At 57.3% G+C, this 17,803-nt stretch overlaps 1 protein-coding gene across 1 annotated transcript in view; it reads left to right on the top strand.

The window, feature by feature from the left end:
- TMC3 (transmembrane channel like 3) overlaps positions 1-15,962 on the top strand; it is a 41,817-nt gene extending 25,855 nt beyond the window's left edge. Inside the window, exons 12-22 of the mRNA XM_086711727.1 lie at positions 923-1,001; positions 2,476-2,721; positions 3,379-3,507; positions 4,011-4,078; positions 6,109-6,237; positions 7,348-7,458; positions 8,116-8,241; positions 8,611-8,689; positions 9,808-9,850; positions 11,429-11,684; positions 13,034-15,962. Coding sequence (XP_086567853.1) covers positions 923-1,001; positions 2,476-2,721; positions 3,379-3,507; positions 4,011-4,078; positions 6,109-6,237; positions 7,348-7,458; positions 8,116-8,241; positions 8,611-8,689; positions 9,808-9,850; positions 11,429-11,684; positions 13,034-13,877 — 2,110 coding nt within the window. The 3' untranslated portion in view covers positions 13,878-15,962. The remainder of the gene's footprint in view (positions 1-922; positions 1,002-2,475; positions 2,722-3,378; positions 3,508-4,010; positions 4,079-6,108; positions 6,238-7,347; positions 7,459-8,115; positions 8,242-8,610; positions 8,690-9,807; positions 9,851-11,428; positions 11,685-13,033) is intronic.
- Positions 15,963-17,803: the final 1,841 nt, after the last annotated feature.

Genomic DNA, 17,803 nt, shown 5'->3' on the forward strand with positions numbered 1-17,803 from the left:
CTCCTCTGTGCAGGGAGTGGAGGGGCGAGCCAGGGCCGGTGGCAGTGATGCCCCAGACCCCCCTGCTGGCTCCCACCCACATGTCTGAACTGCACCTGTGAACAACGGGGCCTTGAGGACCGAGGGGCGACGCCAAGCATCAGCTTGGAGTCTGGTCCTCGGGATAAAGCCGTTTCTCTTCTTCATGCACCTGTACCGGTTTCGTGACCCCCTAAGTGCCAGTCAGGGTCCCCGGGAGGAGCTGGTGAACCCATCGCTCGCCTGTCTGGCCTCGTTGTCCCCGACGCGCGTCTGCCAAGGCTCAGGCCGTGTGCTGGGAGATCCCAGGGCGTGTTTGCCCGGCCGGGAGCGCGTCTCTGATCGGTGGCCGGCTGACCCCCCGCTCACAGCTGCCCAGAGTCCCCCGAGCGGCTGGCGGCCTGACCCGTGTGTGGGAAGCAGACCCCGCGGCGCTCAGGTGGTGTTCCGCCTCTGGAGAACTCTGGACCTGAGCCGCTCACTGGCCCCGTGTTGCAATCCACTTGTCCCTTCAGCGCGCGCCTGACCGGTTGGGAGGCTCGAATGAGACCCTGCCTGGAAAATCACCTTACGAACCAGGAATGGGGACACAAGGACGCGTAATTTACACGACCCTCCAGAGCCCCACCTCCTCAGCTCACACGCTTCCTGCGACACTAGCGGCTTTAGTATGCTGCCCCCAGGACGGGGCCTGAAGGGGTCCCCAGGCCCCATCCAGACCGGCTGAAATTTTTATTTTTACCGCTCTGGAATTTTTATTCCCCCCCCCCATATGATTCTGAAGGGAACCGCGTGGGGCAGCCACTGTCTCGGGGTGACCGTGAGATTCGCTCCCAAGTGGGGCACGTCCAGAACCTCGGGCTTGCGTGTGGGGCTCTCTCTCCAGGCGGGCGTGTGTTTTCAGGGTCCTCGTGCTGTACCTGGGGAACCTCTACAGCCTGATCATCGCTCTCCTGGACAAAGTTAACAGCATGAGCGCTGAGGTGAGTGCCGTCCTCGGCAGAGGCCCCTGTCCCATCATCACTGCCACGCCTGTACGCGCACAGGCACACACACACGCACACACACACGCATGCATGCCCACTTGTGCACACACGCACATGCACGCACACGCATGCCTGCACGCACACATACAAACACATGCGCACATGCACACACGTGCAGCAATACACGTGCACATGCATACACACATGTAAACACGCATGTACGCACACACACGTGTACACATGCACGCATGCCTGCACGCACACACACAAACACACGCACACATGCACACACGTGCAGCACATACACGTGCACATGCATACACACGTGTAAACACGCATGTACGTGCACATACATGTACGCATGCATGCGTGCACACATGGGTGTGCGCACACGTGTGCACACACATGCCTGCACGTGCACATGCAAACACATGCACACACGCCCAGCACACATGCACATGCATACACACATGCATGTGCGTGCACCCAGATATACACGTGCACGCGCGCACACATACACATGCACACACGTACTCACACATGCGTGCACGTGTACACACCCGCGCGCACGTGTACACACACGCGCACACACGCACACCCACCGGGGCCATCACCCTTGCGGACATTGTCACCGCTTACTCTTGCCCTCCATTCGTCTCGTTCACCACTCAACTCAGCTGTGGCCTTCTCAAGGCAAAGAGAGCAGAATTAGCCCCGCTTCCAAGCTAAAGAAACTGAGGCCGGAGCTTATGGCTGGCGAGTGACCCGGCCGGGAGAGGGGAGCGGGGCGTCTCGACTCCTGCTCCCTTGCCCGGGCCGCCCCGCCTCTGTGAGCTCCATCCATCGGGACGAGGCGGGCATCTGCGGCGAAAGGGGACGATCCCGGGAAGGGAGGCTGTCCGTGAGACTCACTGAGGCGCTGGGGAGAACGCGAGCACGCGTGGGGACAGTTCAGAGGGGGCCCCCCTCCCGGGCCCGCCCAGGGCAGCTCCGGCGCCCCTTGTAAGCCCGCGGCACCTGTGAGGCGCCCCACGTGGTGGGGGAGGGGGGAGGGGGAGGGGGCGTCGGCCGGCGCCACCTTCCGAAGGCTCCCACGGGCAGAAGCGGCCGTGGCGCCACACGGACGGGTCCCTTACTCGCGATGCGCCCGCACACTGCCCCGGAACGTCCCCGTCAGCCTCAGCCTGCTCCTCCGTAACACGGGGTGACGACTGTCCCGACGCGCTCGCGGGGGCGAGAAGATGCGCCGGGTGTTAACCTGGACGGTGTCTGGAGGCCGGGGCTGAAGGGGCCAACCACCCAGCTAGAGAGAGAGAGTGGACAGATAGACGGAGACGGACAGGGAGGCAGACACAGTGAGAAAGAGAGAGGCGGAGGGAGATTATTCCCAAGCAGCGCTGTTCTGGGTGTCTACGATTCTTATTTACAAACACGCAGCAATCTTTTTTGCTTCCTTCCGTCGCCCCCGCAGGAAGCTGCCACCAGCAGTAACGCGAGCCACTGGACGGGGTCTACCGTCTTCTCTGCCGCCAGTGCGGCCCCTGAAGGGGAGAAATGGGCCACGCGTGGGCCCGGGACCGGGCTCGGGAGAAGCGGAATGTGGACCCCAGAGGAGGCTGGCCTGCCGACCCCCCCCTTGCCCCTCGCGGGGGCCAACAAGACCGCCATCTACACCCAGAGTCTTCAAGACCAGTGCTGGGAGACATACGTCGGCCAGGTGGTTCCCTCGGTCCCTCGTAAAGCCCCTCCACAGCCATTCATCACTTCGTTCTGAAGGGTCACTACCTCTGTTTTATAGGAAAGGAAACTCAGGTTCAGTGAGCATTTCCGATTTTCTCCGATTCGATGGTAACAATCGGCACAAAGACCCATGCAGTGTTGGCTACGTGCCGGCCCCGTGTTAAGCGCTTAGTCCCCATGAGACCCTATCGTGACCCTCCTTGTAGACACACGCGGGGAAACTGAGACTCCAGGGGTGAAGGTATTTGCCCGTGGACACAGACAGTAAAGAGCAGAAGGCAGGTCTGAACCCGGGCATCCGCTCCAGGCTCAGCCTCCCCATACGGGATCTCATGCAGAGAATCTCAGCAACCCCCCCACACCCCCCAGGTTATTGTCTGTCCTGTGAACTTGAATCGCTGGCCCCAAGTGGTCTCCAGTGCCTTAGAACCACAGACCTCAGGTTCTGTCCTGGTTTCATGTCAGGTTGGACTCAGATACCAAAATTCAAATTCAGATGAACAAATATTCGTTGAACGCCCATTAGGCACCAGACGCGAAGACGCCACGGTGGGGGGGTGGGGGTGGCGTGGGGACTGGCAGAGGTTGGGGGCCCTGCAGGAGGAGGTGGCCCCAAGGACCCCCTGTGTTCCAGGAGATGCTGAAGCTTTCCATCATCGACATGCTCTTCACCGTGGCCAGCATTCTGCTCATCGATTTCTTCCGAGGACTTTTCGTCCGGTACCTGAGCGACTACTGGTGCTGGGACCTGGAAAGCAAGTTTGTAAGTGAGATGCTGGGTCCACGGGGAAGCTCCTATGGCTGCACCCTCCTCTCCTGATGTGGCTGAAATGGGAGGGAAGAGGGGAGGGTGCACAGGGCTGAGTTGCTTTCTCGATCTCAGCCGTACTGTTTCCTGGGGTGGCCACGCAGACCGCGATCTCTCTGTGTCTGTAACACCAAAGAACCCTTTGCACGTGACTATCATGAACTGGTTCGCACAAGGAACTTTGGAACCGTTTATTTATTTTTTTAACATTTATATATTATCTTTGAGAGAGAGAGAGACGAGACAGAGCGTGAGCAGGGGAGGGGCAGAGAGAGAGGGAGACCCAGAATCCGAAGCAGGCTCCAGGCTCCGAGCTGTCAGCCCAGAGCCCGACGCGGGGCTCGCACTCACGAACCGTGAGATCATGACCTGAGCCGGAGTTGGATGCTTAACCCACTGAGCCACCCAGGCACCCCTGGAACCGTTTTTTTAATGTGAAAGTTCCTTTTCTCTTGTAGCCTGAATACGGGGAATTCAAAATAGCAGAGAACGTGTTACATTTAGTCTACAACCAAGGAATGATTTGGTAAGTATCAAAGCTCCTTCTTACCTTTGTGTACCTCTCATCCAGGCTAATATTTTTTTTTTTAAGTTTATTTATTTATTTTTTATTTTTTTTTTTTAATTTTTTTTTCAACGTTTATTTATTTTGGGGACAGAGAGAGACAGAGCATGAACGGGCAAGGGGCAGAGAGAGAGGGAGACACAGAATCGGAAACAGGCTCCAGGCTCTGAGCCATCAGCCCAGAGCCCGACGCAGGGCTCGAACTCACGGAGCGCGAGATCGTGACCTGGCTGAAGTCGGACGCTTAACCAACTGCGCCACCCAGGCGCCCCTATTTATTTATTTTGAGAGAGGGAGCGTGATCGGGGGAGGGGGGCAGGGAGAAAGAGACAGAGACAGAATCCCAAGCAGGCTCCGTGCCGTCAGCGCTGAGCCCGACGCGGGCCTCCAACTCACAAACCGTGAGACCATGACCTGAGCCGAAATCAAGAGTCAGAGGCTTAACCAACTGAGCCCCCCAGGCGCCCCCGGACAAAGATTTTGCCTTACTCAATCTGGACGGGACACGATTGTAACAGTCATAAGAATTAAAAGCGACATAAACAGTTCCTAACTAGACCATCTTGCAAGTGTAGTTAATTTTACTATGGCTTTTTAGCAATGGCTTTCTAAGCATTTTGCAGAAAGGAACGAGAAAAGAAATAGACTGTATTTAGGCCACTATTAGTCACAGCCCCCCCCAAATATATATATATATATATATATATATATATATATATATATGCGCAGGAACCATTAGAATAAGCTGCTGGGAGGTTGGGGGACGGCTGGGAACACAGTCTGCTGAGCCCCCAGGAGTTCCAGGGAGTGGCTGTGTCACAGCTGGGTCCAGGCCCGCCCTCAGCTCCCCACTGTCCCTCCCATGTGCCTCCATATTTTCATGGAGACACTGAGCCCAGAGCATGGCCATCGTCCAGACAGAGAGACCCATCCTGGGATGAAATCCATTCACGCGGGGCAACTCCCGGCCAAGGCAATCTTTTTCCTAAGGACACCGAAGACGCAAAGGGACCCCCACATACGCGCGTGTCTGTGGGAGCACGGCGGGGAGCTCCCCGAGTCAAGCCTCCGCCTCTGGCTTTGCCTGTCGGACCACACGCAGTGCTGTCTGTTCAAATGCAGGCAAGGAAAAGAAGTTTCCATCCTTCTTTTCGGAGGCTCCGTGCATTCAGAAAACACAATCTCTCTCCCTAATCATTCAGTAAAATGCATGAGGCATAGAGAAGCATCGAGTAACGTTTCCTCAAAGTCTGTACCCTTATAGTCCGCTCCCTTTTGCACAGGTTTCACAAATGCAGTATTTAAGGCCACACCCAACGCTTATTTAATATTTTGCTCAGCATCAGGCACTTTTATAAGTACAGTAATCTCACATCGTGGCAAGAAGAAGGGTGAGTGCAGTTCATAAGATAGTTTGAGAGGGAGGCCACTTTCATAGACCTTTTGTGACATCATCTTCTAATGGTTCTGTTTTACTGGGAGTTCTTGTTAATCTCGTAGTGCCTACCTTGCAGGTTAAACTTCATCACCTGGGGGGGGGGTGTGTAGGAAAACCCGGTGTATGCGGGGTTCAGCACTGTCCCCCAGCGCGGGGGTCTTGGAACAGAGCCCTGCAGACCTGGAGGGGACTGCCGTATGGGCAATTTTGTCAAAGCGAGAAAGCAAAGATCCTCTTGGGATTTCTATGCGCGACAAGAGGTACTAAGGCGGGTCTCTCGGGAAAGCGGGGTGGCCCGAGGCCGACTATCAGGTGTTGGGGCGAACGTGTGTGCCCCCCCGCTGCACGAGGAGGCAGACACAAACGCCGAGCACACCCGCGCGGCAGGGGCGGCGTCACAGGGTCACTCCTCGCCCGCGGGGGTGACCGGCCGTGTCCGCGAGCCGGGCGGCCCGGCTCCCGGCCCCTCCGGGGTGTCTCCGGTTCCTTAGGCATCGCGGGGACGCCCCAAGCGTCCGAAGCGGCACAGCTCACCGCCTCCCCTGTGCTGCAGGATGGGGGCCTTCTTCTCCCCGTGCCTCCCGGCGTTCAACGTGCTCAAGCTGATCGGGCTCATGTACCTGAGGAGCTGGGCCGTGCTCACCTGCAACGTGCCCCACCAGCAGGTGTTCCGAGCCTCCAGGTGAGTGGGAACCGCGGCCGCTGCACACGGAGGGCTCGTCGGGCCTCCCGGCCCCGGGGCCACGTGCCGCAAGGGGTGTCCCAGCGGCCGCCCGGCCCTGGCCCGGCCGTCCTCCGGTCGCATGTCCCCTGAAGCCCCCGCCCCCAGATCGACTCCGATTCACTCCTCCCCAGCTCCTCACATTTGTTTTGAAACGCCTTCCTGGTCTAAGAACCATCTAGAAAAGGCACAAGGCGTAAACGCGCACGAACCGAATGCGAGTAGGGAACCAGCACCCAGATCAAGAAGCAGACCCAGAGTCATACCCGGAAGCCCCCCTTGCACTCGATTTCCCTCGTTACCGACTCCTAAGGGCGCCGCGTTTCCCGGTTTCTTGCTTTGTGTACCGTCAGCCCTGTGCTCGTGCGGGGCTTCCTAAGGAGAGCACCCCAGGGCCTTTATCCCTGCTCCTGTCGGTGGGCGCGTGGGGTGTTCCCCGCCCTGCTAGGAACAGGGCTGCCTTCAACAGTCCCCTGAGCGTCCTTTTAAACTTTTTAAAAAATGTTTCTTTGTTTTGAGAAAGAGAGAGCGAGCGAGCAGGGGAGGGTCAGAGAGAGAGGGAGAGTGAGTCTCGAGCAGGCCCCGTGCAGCAGCACAGAACCTGATGTGGGCAGAACCCACGAACCTTGAGATCATGACCTGAGCAGAAATCAAGAGTCAGACGCTTAACTGACTGAGCCACTCCTGCGCCCCCCGAGCATCTTTTTTTTTTTTTAATTTTTAAAATATTTATTTATTTTTGGAAGAGAGACAGAGACAGAGAGTGCAAGCAGGGGAAAGGCAGAGAGAGAGAGGGAGACACAGAGTCCGAAGCAGGCGCCAGGCTCCGAGCTGTCAGCACAGAGCCCGACGCGGGGCTCGAACCCACAAACCGTGAGATCACGACCTGAGCCGAAGTCGGAGGCTCAACCGACTGAGCTCCCCCCCTCCCCAATGCCCCGGGAGCCTCCTGAAGGAGGAGGAGTTTTCTGTCTAAAGAGTCAGAGCCTCGGTGTGGGTGTCGGTTTGGGCATACCATCGTGTCAACTGTCACAGAAGGGACTCGGCAGGCGGCACGCGGTTTCTTCGCAGATCCAACAACTTCTACCTGGCGATGCTCCTGTTCATGCTGTTTCTGTGCATGCTGCCCACCGTCTTTGCTATTGCTCGGTACAAGCCGTCTCTGAACTGCGGGCCCTTCAGGTAAGTTACTTCGGGTCTGTCTCCTCTGCCCTGAGCGACTGAGCTCTAGGGGAAGGGCCCCTGCCTTGAAGGGAATTCTCTTCGCGGCCGACGGAACAGGTCAACAGCAGAGAAGGGTCTCGAACCCACAGCCTGGGAGTCCAGGACCGGTGAGCGCCCTTTCCCTGACGGCAGGCTGGGAGAGCATCTCCGTGCTCTTCTGGAAAAGATAGCGCCTATCAAAACGGTACAGCCTGCTGTGCGACAGAGGAGGTCACCTGGGTGCTTGTCCCTTCCAGAGCTCAGGAAGCCGTTATCAAACGCTAACCCACGTCCCTTTTCATTCTACGTTACTTCTCTAACTGCATCAGGGTAGCAGGGCCCAGAGCTGTCTGCCTAGCTTTCCCTTCAGGTCGGGTTCAAAACTATCGGGGACATTTACCGTCCTTAAAACGCACATGCACACACGGTGATCGCTGACTCCACCTTCGAATCTCCCATCAGTCGGACAAGTCATACAAAAGCTTAGGAATGTTGCATGTCTTACACTTTGGGGTATCTACCCTCCCTTGGCACCTGACCCCGAGGACGGGGCTCCAGCCATACGGCTGTTGCTTGACGGTCCGTAGAGTCCTCCTGCCAAAAGCAACGCCATCTGGGGTTCTGTCTTCCTCGCAGCGGACAAGAGAAGATGTACGACGTCGTGTCGGAGACCATCGAGGAGGACTTCCCCGCGTGGTTCGGCTCCGTGGTGGGGTACGTCAGCAGCCCCGTGGTCATCCTGCCGGCCACACTGCTGCTGTTGTGAGTACCACACGCGACGCACACACCCCGCTCCCCGCCAGGCTCGGGGGACTTCTGCACCTGCCAGGCTTGGGGGACTTCTGCAGCCCTGGCCACCGAGAGAGCGCTGCTCTCCAATAACCCAATAAAAGCCACGAGTTCATTGCAAAGTCCCGCGTAGAGCCTGATGACCCAGGCGGGAGCCGTGGAGGGAGGGACGGCGGGCTTCGTTCCGCCGAGGCCGCTGCGATGGGGCCGAATGCCGCTATCGTCGTCTTGTCGGACAGACGCTGAAATCATCCCGCACCAGCCTGGCCGCGAGCGCGCCCCGGGCGGCCGGCAGCAGGAGGCGAGGGGGGCTCACGCGTGGCCTGTGTTCTTCCGTCCCAGCATGGTCATCTATTACCTTCAGAGCATCGCAAGATCCTTAAAGCTCAGCAACCAGCAGCTCAGAATGCAAATCCAAAACGTAAGCACGGCCTCGTCTCTGCCGTCGTGACTGCGCGTCCGCCGCGGGGCAGCTCTCGCCCGCAAGGGAATACCGGTGAGGTCACCTTTCCGGATTCCGAGGACTCTTGGCCACCTCCGGGGCACAAGGCCACGCCTCCCCCAGGCTCCAGCAGAGTTCTTTCTAAGAAATCCCAGGGACAGCTCCCATTGGCCCAGGAACTAGCTGACTCCCGCCCACCGCGGCCTTGCTGATGCCCTGAGCGCATCAGCGCCCTCTTGTGGCTGCCCCAGGGACTCAGGGTGCAGGGCTCTTCTGTGGGCCGCGACCCACTCACAGGAAGGAAAAAGGGCCCCTTTCCCGTTCTGTGTCAACTTGCACATCTGAGCCCACGCACTCTGTTTGGACCCAAAGACGCACCTTTTTCATGACTTTCAGGCTCCAGTGTCGTCACCCCCTCTCCCATCTGGGACTTAGCTCTCAGGACGGTCAGAAGGAGACTAACAGGGCCAGCGTGGGCACGGTGTCCCCTCTCTGCACACCGCCCCGGCCAGGACGGGGTGAGGCAAGGGAGGCACGGGCTCTCGGGCTCCCGCTGACCCTGCCCCACGCAGCCGAGAGTGGGCGGTGCCTCCCTACAATGCCACTCCTGGCTGCCTCCTCGCCCCACCCCAGTCCCAGAGCCCCACGCAAAAAACATCCGCCTTTTTCAACTTTGAAAACCGTTAACTCCTGTGAGTATCGGCTCGGGCAAAGAAACAGTTCCGTGAACCATCATAAGAAACGGACGTGGAGCTACAGAAGGCGTTTTGGGGAAACATACACGTCCCATGTTGATCTGTATTTCCTCATCTGTGTCTCAGGTTGACCATATTGGCAGAATCGACACCCGGTCTGTCGAACAGCTGGCCCTAAAAATAAAACCTGCTGGGTAAAACTTCAGCTCTGGGGTGTCGGCGTTTATTCATTTAAGCAAGGCCCGAGTCCCCGAGTACGCTGTCCCCAAGTGATAGCAGTCATAGGCTCTTGGCCCAAGGCGTGAGCAGTCACACGTGAATTCCCCCCCCCCCCCCCAGAATAGTGTTCATTACTTCTTCCTGCTAAAACCAAAGCAAACATGCTTATTATTTGTATTTTAGGCCAGATCTGAAGACAAGAAAAAGGTTGCCCAAATGGTAGAGGGTAAGTAGAAACAAAAATGCCTCATGCCTCAGTTGGAGCAGCGGGGGGGGGGGGGGGGGGGGGGCATTTAAAAATACAGCAGTTCGGGGGCACCTGGGTGGCTGAGTCAGTTGAGCGTCCCACTTTGGCTCAGGTCGTGATCTCACGGTTTGTGGGTTCAAGCCCCGCGCTGGGCTCTGTGCTAACCGCTTGGAGCCTGGAGCCTGCTTCCGATTCTGTGTCTCCCTCTCTCTCTGCCCCTCCCCTGCTCGCACTCTGCCTCCTGCTGTCTCAAAAATAAACATTAAAAACAATGTTTTCAATACAGCCGTTTAAGGTGTGCTACCAATACAAATGCCTGATAAACTGTGGTTTTCACAATGAACTAGGCACAATAAAATAGGGCTATAAATATTGGTTTAAACTTATAATTTTTCCGTCATACCCAGGCCTGTGAATAGCACCGAAACATGTCTGAAATCAGAAGGAGAGTTTGAGTCAGGAGAGAAAAAGCAGCAGAGAAATCTGGAGCAAACCCATACGGACGCCCTTGTCTTGTTAACTTTTCTGTACCTCTCGATGGCCATTTCCTCCTTGCGAGACCCCCCCTCCCCCCGTCGGTGCCCCAGGTGCAGCCTTCTGAGGGCACCCCTCGTCCCACTCCCGCAGGGCAATGCCAGCTGGGCCTGGCCTTCTCTCCCCAAATTCTCCAGGGGCCCCGACAAACTTGTTCCCGCCCAGGCTCCCCCTCCTGCAGAGAGCTGGTGTGGCCGGAAGGAAGGAGGTGGGCCCCCGGGGCCCCCCCCGTCTGCCCCCGGGGCCACGAAGAGACCACGGAGGGATCACCCCGCAGTGCTGAAAGGGCACAGGCCACGTTCTCCTGCAGAAAATGAATGAGATTGAAGCCCTAAAAGGCTCCACGGGCCGGCTCTGTGTCTGCAGAGCTAATTAGATCCGTCCCCCTCGTGAGGGTGTGAGGGGTTGGGGGGGGCGCTGAGGAAGAGCCAGGAGGCCCAAGGGTTAGCCTTGCCCCTCCCCCTTTTCAGAAAGCACCCTATGTATGAAAATCCGCTACAGAAAAAGACTGAAGCTCCCACGATCAAACCCCACTGAAAGTCAAGGACTACTTGCCAACGGGACATAATTTAGTTCGGGTGGTCCTTAAAACCGAGGGCCTCGGGAGCTCTCTCGGGAGGGCAGTGGCTTTGTCCGATGGCCCTCTTTCAGCTCCAGGCTACGTCTTCTTCCAGAATGCTCTGTGAACTGCTTCCAAAAGCTCATAATTGTTGTATAAGCTTTATGATATGCATTGTGTAGGTAAACGACCAGAGCCCCAAAGCTGGGCAACGACCCGCTTTGCCTCTGGGGGCCTCACATGATGCATCTATAAAGCCTCGGGGTTCATGGGAGTCCACACTCCTTCCAGCTCCCCGTGAGGATATGATCGGGGTTACGGAACGTTGGCTGCCCGCGGGATAGGTGTGTCCCCAGGCACACAATGGTTTGCACACCCAGCAGCTGGACGTCCTGACGTTCCTGCAGCTAAACCAGCCCAGACGGGTCACCCCTGCCTTCTCACGTCCCACCCTCTTCCCGCAGCCCGAATCCAAACCCAAGACGAAAGCAGCAAGAGGCTTCCCAAGGACGGCGACCTCGGCAGCCAGCTGTCCTCAGCTCACTCGGGGACACCCCAGAGCAACGGCGCCGTGGTCAATTGGGACTCATGCAGCAGTGAGAGTGGCAGGGTAGAGGCCGCTGCCCAGCACCCACCCCCGAGTCCCCAGCCAGGCCCCCGCAGCCCCAGCTCGCCTCTTTCCGGCACGTCCAAACCCAGGCCGGGGCAGGACACGAACAGGTGAGCTTATCTGCAGACCAGCTGGAAACCTGCCTCCCTGACCGTGACACCTGCTGGTGATGGCCAGGGCCGTGAAGTGCAGGTTGAAGAACCCTTAGGGATCTGAGGGCCTCAGCAGTTTCAGGAGGCCAGGCCGTCGAATTCCAGCTCTGCCAGCCGGCCACGGGGCCAGCTGGTACTGAGAAGAAATGGGGGTGACAGAGTGGGTCAAACAGGACACATTCTTCCCCCTCCGCCTTTTGCCGGATCACCTGTAAGCAAACATTCCTGCCAACCTAGGGTAGGTGTTTCTACAGCCTCAGGGGAAGAAAATGCCTTTTTTTTTTTTTTTAATTTTTTTTTTTTCAACGTTTTATTTATTTTTGGGACAGAGAGAGACAGAGCATGAACGGGGGAGGGGCAGAGAGAGAGGGAGACACAGAATGTGAAACAGGCTCCAGGCTCTGAGCCATCAGCCCAGAGCCTGATGCGGGGCTCGAACTCACGGACCGCGAGATCGTGACCTGGCTGAAGTCGGACGCTTAACCGACTGCGCCACCCAGGCGCCCCGAAAATGCCTTTTATAATTGTTGGTTCTTTTATTTTTTTAACTCCACACTGGCCATATTATTGGCAAGATCTTTTATATTTCAGTTCTGGGCTGGCCAAGTTATTGGCAAGGTCGTTCTGTATTACCTGGGGTCCATTGTCGTTGTTTGAGCCTTCCTCCCACACAAGACAGCAGCGGATGCACTCTGGGAGTGCGCACTGACCCCAACTCACGGAGGATGTGGTTGGAATTGATCGCGACAACCGTGAAAGCAATTCAGATAAAATGCTGGGGGGAGGGGGTGGGGTTTGTCGGGGGTTGGGCTTTTTTTTCTTAAAGACAGTGACCAAGTTCTCGGAGGACTTGAAATCTTGCGATAAGAGAGTGTATCTACGGGGCCTTGACGGGGAGGAGGGATCCCGTACCATCGGGTGGGCAGGAAGTGCCTGAGCGGCCGGACAGCCCACGGCAGGGATGGCACGGAGGAGCGTTCCCGACACGCGCTGGCCTAATATTAGCCCCACTGTGTGCTCCTGGACAAAACGGGGGCTCAGGGTGAGATATGTTAGCAAAGCGCCCTCTGCCCTACTCCCTCCATGGAGATGCACCGCGCACATCATTCCGGTAGGTGTTCTAGAATTGCAGGAGCAAAGGCTTCTGTTTCTCCCGGGTCCCCAAACCATCCTGTGCGTGCATCCGCAGGGCACATGTTAACACTCTGGAACGTGGTCAGGGAAAGGCCGAGAACACGGCCTCCCTGGCTGGTGGCGCTCGGGAGGCAGGGGCTCGGACCAGGCGCTTACCCACCTCTGTCTTACAGGCGCCCGCGTGGTCCTTGTGTGAGCACAGGTGACCGGCACAGGAGCAGACCCCGCTCACCTGTGATGCTGACAAAGCCCATCGAAGACGCTCACTCAGAACCTCTTTTCCGAAAAGGCTTTCAGCACATCAGCCCTCCCCTTGGCGGACCGGGCCCCTCGGCCTGGGCACCTCGTGGTCGCAGGCCCCAGGCCCCCAGCTACTACATCATTAATGAGCGAGACTCTCACAAAAATTCCCATCCAACTTTCTGGCCAGAGAGACATTTCCGGATGGATGCCCTGGGGGACCTGGTGGAAGTGTATCCCAGGAGCACGCGACAAGCTGTGTCCCGGGGCCCCCGGCAGGGTGGCTCCCCGCAGCTGAGTGAGGAAGACGAGGATGCCCCACGGAGGCAGCTGATGGAAGGTTCTTTCCACCCACACGCCCCGGCGGGCCTCCGAGGGCCTCCTCACTTCTATGTTGGCGAAAGGTCAGAGAGGCAGACCCCGGCCCCCAAGCGCCAGGGAAGGGTGCCCCACGGGTCCTGGAGTGACGGCTTGGAGACTCAACTCGACAGGCCGGTGTACGTGTACAAGAAACCACGCTCCCGGGGCTCCCAGTGCCCACAGCACCCCCCGAACCTCAGGGACAGGCCGGAGTTTGAGCCGCCCCTGACGGAATCGGACTCCGTGTCAGCAGCGTCCAGCAGCGACCAGCGGGACAGCAGCCGTGAGCGATACTTCTGGGTCCCCCACGGCAAGGGCAGGTTCCCAAGGCCTGCGCTCCAGCTCGGCAGGAGAAAGGCCACATCCAGGCAGGAGCTGATCGCGGATCTGAATGACCTGGTTTGTTCTAACGTCTAGAGACTTCGTCCTGTTGGTTCGGAGCCCAGTTGGAGTGCTGGTCTGCTGGTCTGACGGCGAATGGTTCCCCCCCCCCCCCCGCCCACTTCTGGAAGGAAACTCGAACACACAGCCCCAGGACAGGGCTACAGTTCCGGTTTCTCCAGCAACCGCCTGCGCTGGGCTGCGTCCACGGGTCTCTTTGTGGCCAGCACGTCCGGAGCATCAGGCTGTCGTTTCAAAAACTTCCATCCCCTCCCTCCGTTCAGGGCGCCCACAGGTCACGGGCAAGCCAGACAGCTCAGCCTGACGGCAGAACCCCTTGTGAGATGTCTGTGTTGTCCTTACTCACGCGTGTGCACCGTTTGAGCCGTGACGCCCGTCACGTCTGTCTCGGCACACGGAGCTCCCTCCAGGCTCCCTGATGACACCCAGGAACGAGGCGCCTGCCCCCCAAGACTTCACGGCGCTTAATTAGTTCACATGAACCGTCAGTCTAGGAATGGCGGGAGTGAGCACGGTGTGAGAACTTCTCCCGCCGTTTACCGGGCTGCGTGAACGTCCGTATTAACGAGGACGCAAGGCTAGGAAGTAACGGGATCCCCGGGGTTTATTGGTTCCTTTAACTGGGAAGGATGGGAATCAAGCTGGCTTCAGGCTCAGCTGGACCTGGGTGTCGAACGTCTTCAGGATCCCCTGTCTTTTTACCTCCCAGCTCTCCCTGTGTGTCGACCTCATTTTCTCCCACTGGCGACAGGCTTCCTCCAGGTTGTAGGTGGAAGAGGAATTCACGGAGGCAGAAAACGCCAGGTGGAGACCAGCCAGCCGATGGGCCCGGGGGAAGGAAGGGAGGTGTCCGTCCCGTCACGTGATCTGCACCTGTGGTGGCCGACGCCCCATTCGCGGGCACTGCGCAGGGCTCTGTAGCAGTGGGGGTTCAGTCGGCCGTGGCCAACCGGAGGCCACCCCCTAGTCCTATCTCCATGACCCCTCTCGCCACTCCAGATTGTGTCTTTCAACTTTTCCGCCGCCTCCACCAGCCTGTGGAACAAAGCGGTGTTTGTTCATTTCTGGGCCCTCCCCCTGCCCCCAGAACCGACACGTGACAGGGCTTGTCCTCCTCTTCCATTGCTGTGTGACACTTGGTGGCTTAAAGCAGCACACAGCTTTCATCCTACGGCGTCTGTGGGCCGAGCACAGACGCAGCTGGGTGCTCCGTCCAAGGTCTCCGCCAGGCTGTCCATCGCGGCTGGGGGCCTTTTCGGAGCAGCTCGCGTGACTGTTGGCAGAATTCATCTGCTGGAGGCTGTGGCCGGCCCTCCGCTCCCGGAGGCCGGACACACGTCCCTGCTGCGTGGCCCTCTGCGCAACGTGGCCGTCTGCCTCACCAAGCAGCGAGAGGATACCCCGTCGGCTCTGAATCTCCTCCAGGGAAGTCCCAGACGCTCTTGCCAAAGAGCCCACCTGATCGGGTCAGGCCCCCCCAGAGGGATCTCCCTTCTCATCACGTCAACGTTAACCGGTCAGAGACCTCCATTACATCTCCAGAACCATCTTTACCGTGGAACAGCACCTGATGGTGGGAGTGAGAGCTCATCATATTCGCGAGTGCCGGAAACATACAGCGGGGAGCAGGCGACACGGTTGACCTGGGAGCCCGCACTCAGTGTAAGATACAGGTTAATACAAAGCCCCGTGTGGCGAGCACCCCCACCCCCACTGGATCAACGATCACTACGATTTTACTAGATTTCCATCTATCACCGTGTTATCAGTCGTGAGAAAATATTACAGATACAACCAGAGTGCATTGTAATCCCTACACAGAGGTCCACACCTCTCTCGCCCTGCCAAGAATTTGGTATACGTCCATAGTTGTTTACAGCTACGTACGGTGTGTGTGTGTGTGTGTAAATATGTGTGTAGAAACATCCGTAACCATACGCAAGCGCGTTTTGCTTAAGCAAATACTATCATATTGCCTGTATCACTTTACATCTTCATGTGTTCGAGGCCTATCGACAAAACATAAAGATCAAGTTCACTTGTAACTGCTGCCTAGTATTTCACCGTAGGAATAAACTCAGTACCATTCCATTTCCTGTCGATGGGCGTTGAAGTCATCCCCGCGTCAGCTAAAGGTCGTGCGGCAATCAACATCTTCTACACGGTCTCGGCTGCCCCCGTGCTGATGCTGAGTGACGGGGGTGCTGGTTCTCCCGAAGGGCAGGTCCCTGGTGCACAGGGCAGGTGTGTGTTCACTTTCACCGGCTGCTCCTCTGTGAATCCCCGTGCGCCCCGACCTTCGTGCCAGCCCCCTCTGCGGATGATGAGGGCCATTTTACTTACCATGTCACCAGAACTTGGTATCGTCACCACGAGGCAATTTTTGCCACCTGACGGAAAAAAAAAAAAAAAAATTCCAGGTTAATTAAAAAAAAAAATTTTTTTTTAGTAGTTACATATTTTTTTTAATTTTATTTTTTTAATTTTTTTTAATTTTTTTTTTTTAATGTTTATTTACTTTCAAGACAGAGAAAGACAGAGGATGCACGGGGGAGGGTCAGAGAGGGAGACACAGAATCTGAAGCAGGCTCCAGGCTCTGAGCTGTCAGCACAGAGCCCGACGCGGGGCTCAAACTCACGGACCGTGAGATCATGACCTGAGCCGAAGTCGGACGCCCGACCGACTGAGCCACCCAGGCGCCCCAGTGGTTACATATTTTTGAGAGGAGAGGACAAGCGGGGAGGGGCGGGGAGAGAGGGAGACACCGAATCCGAAGCAGGCTCCAGGCTCCGAGCCGTCCGCACAGAACCCGACGCGGGGGGTCGGACTCACAAACCGCGAGATCGTGACCTGAGCGGAAGTCGAATGCTTAACCGACCGAGCCTCCCGGGAGCCCCAAATTCCAAGTTATTTGAATTAATCCGCATTTCTCTGGTGGTTAGCCTCTTTCCCTGTGTTGACTGGTTGCTAGCATTTTCTCATCTGCGAACGGACAGCCTGTCCGCCTTTTGCTCGGTCTTCTGTTGTCAGAGGCCACCAGCTCTGGCCCTTACCTGAGCCGCAGCCAGCAGAAAGCCCCAGTCCACGCTACCAAAACACGTTCTCGTAACTGACCCTTCACAGCACGGCTTGGGCTTTCGGGGACGGTCCCTGCGGGCGGTGGGGGGCAGGGGGCGATTCACATCCACCCTCCAGTAAAACTATCACTGAGGACATGGTCCACACCGTTATTAAAAATCTCTCCTGGGGCGCCTGGGTGGCTCAGTCGGTTAAGCGGCCGACTTCGGCTCAGGTCATGATCTCACGGTCCGTGGGTTCGAGCCCCGCGTTGGGCTCTGTGCTGACAGCTCAGAGCCTGAAGCCTGTTTCAGATTCTGTGTCTCCCTCTCTCTGACCCTCCCCCGTTCATGCTTTGTCTCTCTCTGTCTCAAAAATAAATAAAACGTTAAAAAAAAAAAAAAAATCTCTCCTAACCATGTCTATGCAACAAACTCCTCTCAGGTCTCAGAGATCGGGACAACGGTATCCACTAAATCGAGGTGCGTGAATTCCTCTTGATGGGAAGAGTCTGGCAAATGTCTTAGGCCCCTAAAGGCGCCTCCCTCGGTCACTGCTCCTGTCTCCCAATTCGCGAAGGCCAGAGTATTTAGAAAGCAGTTTCTGTGCATCTCGAAAAGACTGACTTCTGTAGGCTCGGGTGGCCCTCCTGTTTTCCGGCGACTCCGTGGACGTGTTTGCGTGTTTTCCCTCTTCAGGATTGCCGCGGTTTGGATTTTACTCTTTGCCCGTTTCGAGGTAAACACTGCGTTTCCTCACAGGAAGCCGGAGGCGGTAAAGCTTGTTAAGTAAACAGAGCCTGGGAGTGTGCCACAGCTCTGCCCCTTACTAGCTACGGGGCCATGGACACCCTAGGGGATGCTCAGTTTCTCAACCTGTGCAA

This window comes from Puma concolor, chromosome B3 (assembly GCF_028749965.1).
Source record: "Puma concolor isolate L17-30 chromosome B3, mPumCon1.1.hap2, whole genome shotgun sequence".
NCBI classification, from domain to species: Eukaryota; Metazoa; Chordata; class Mammalia; order Carnivora; family Felidae; genus Puma; species Puma concolor.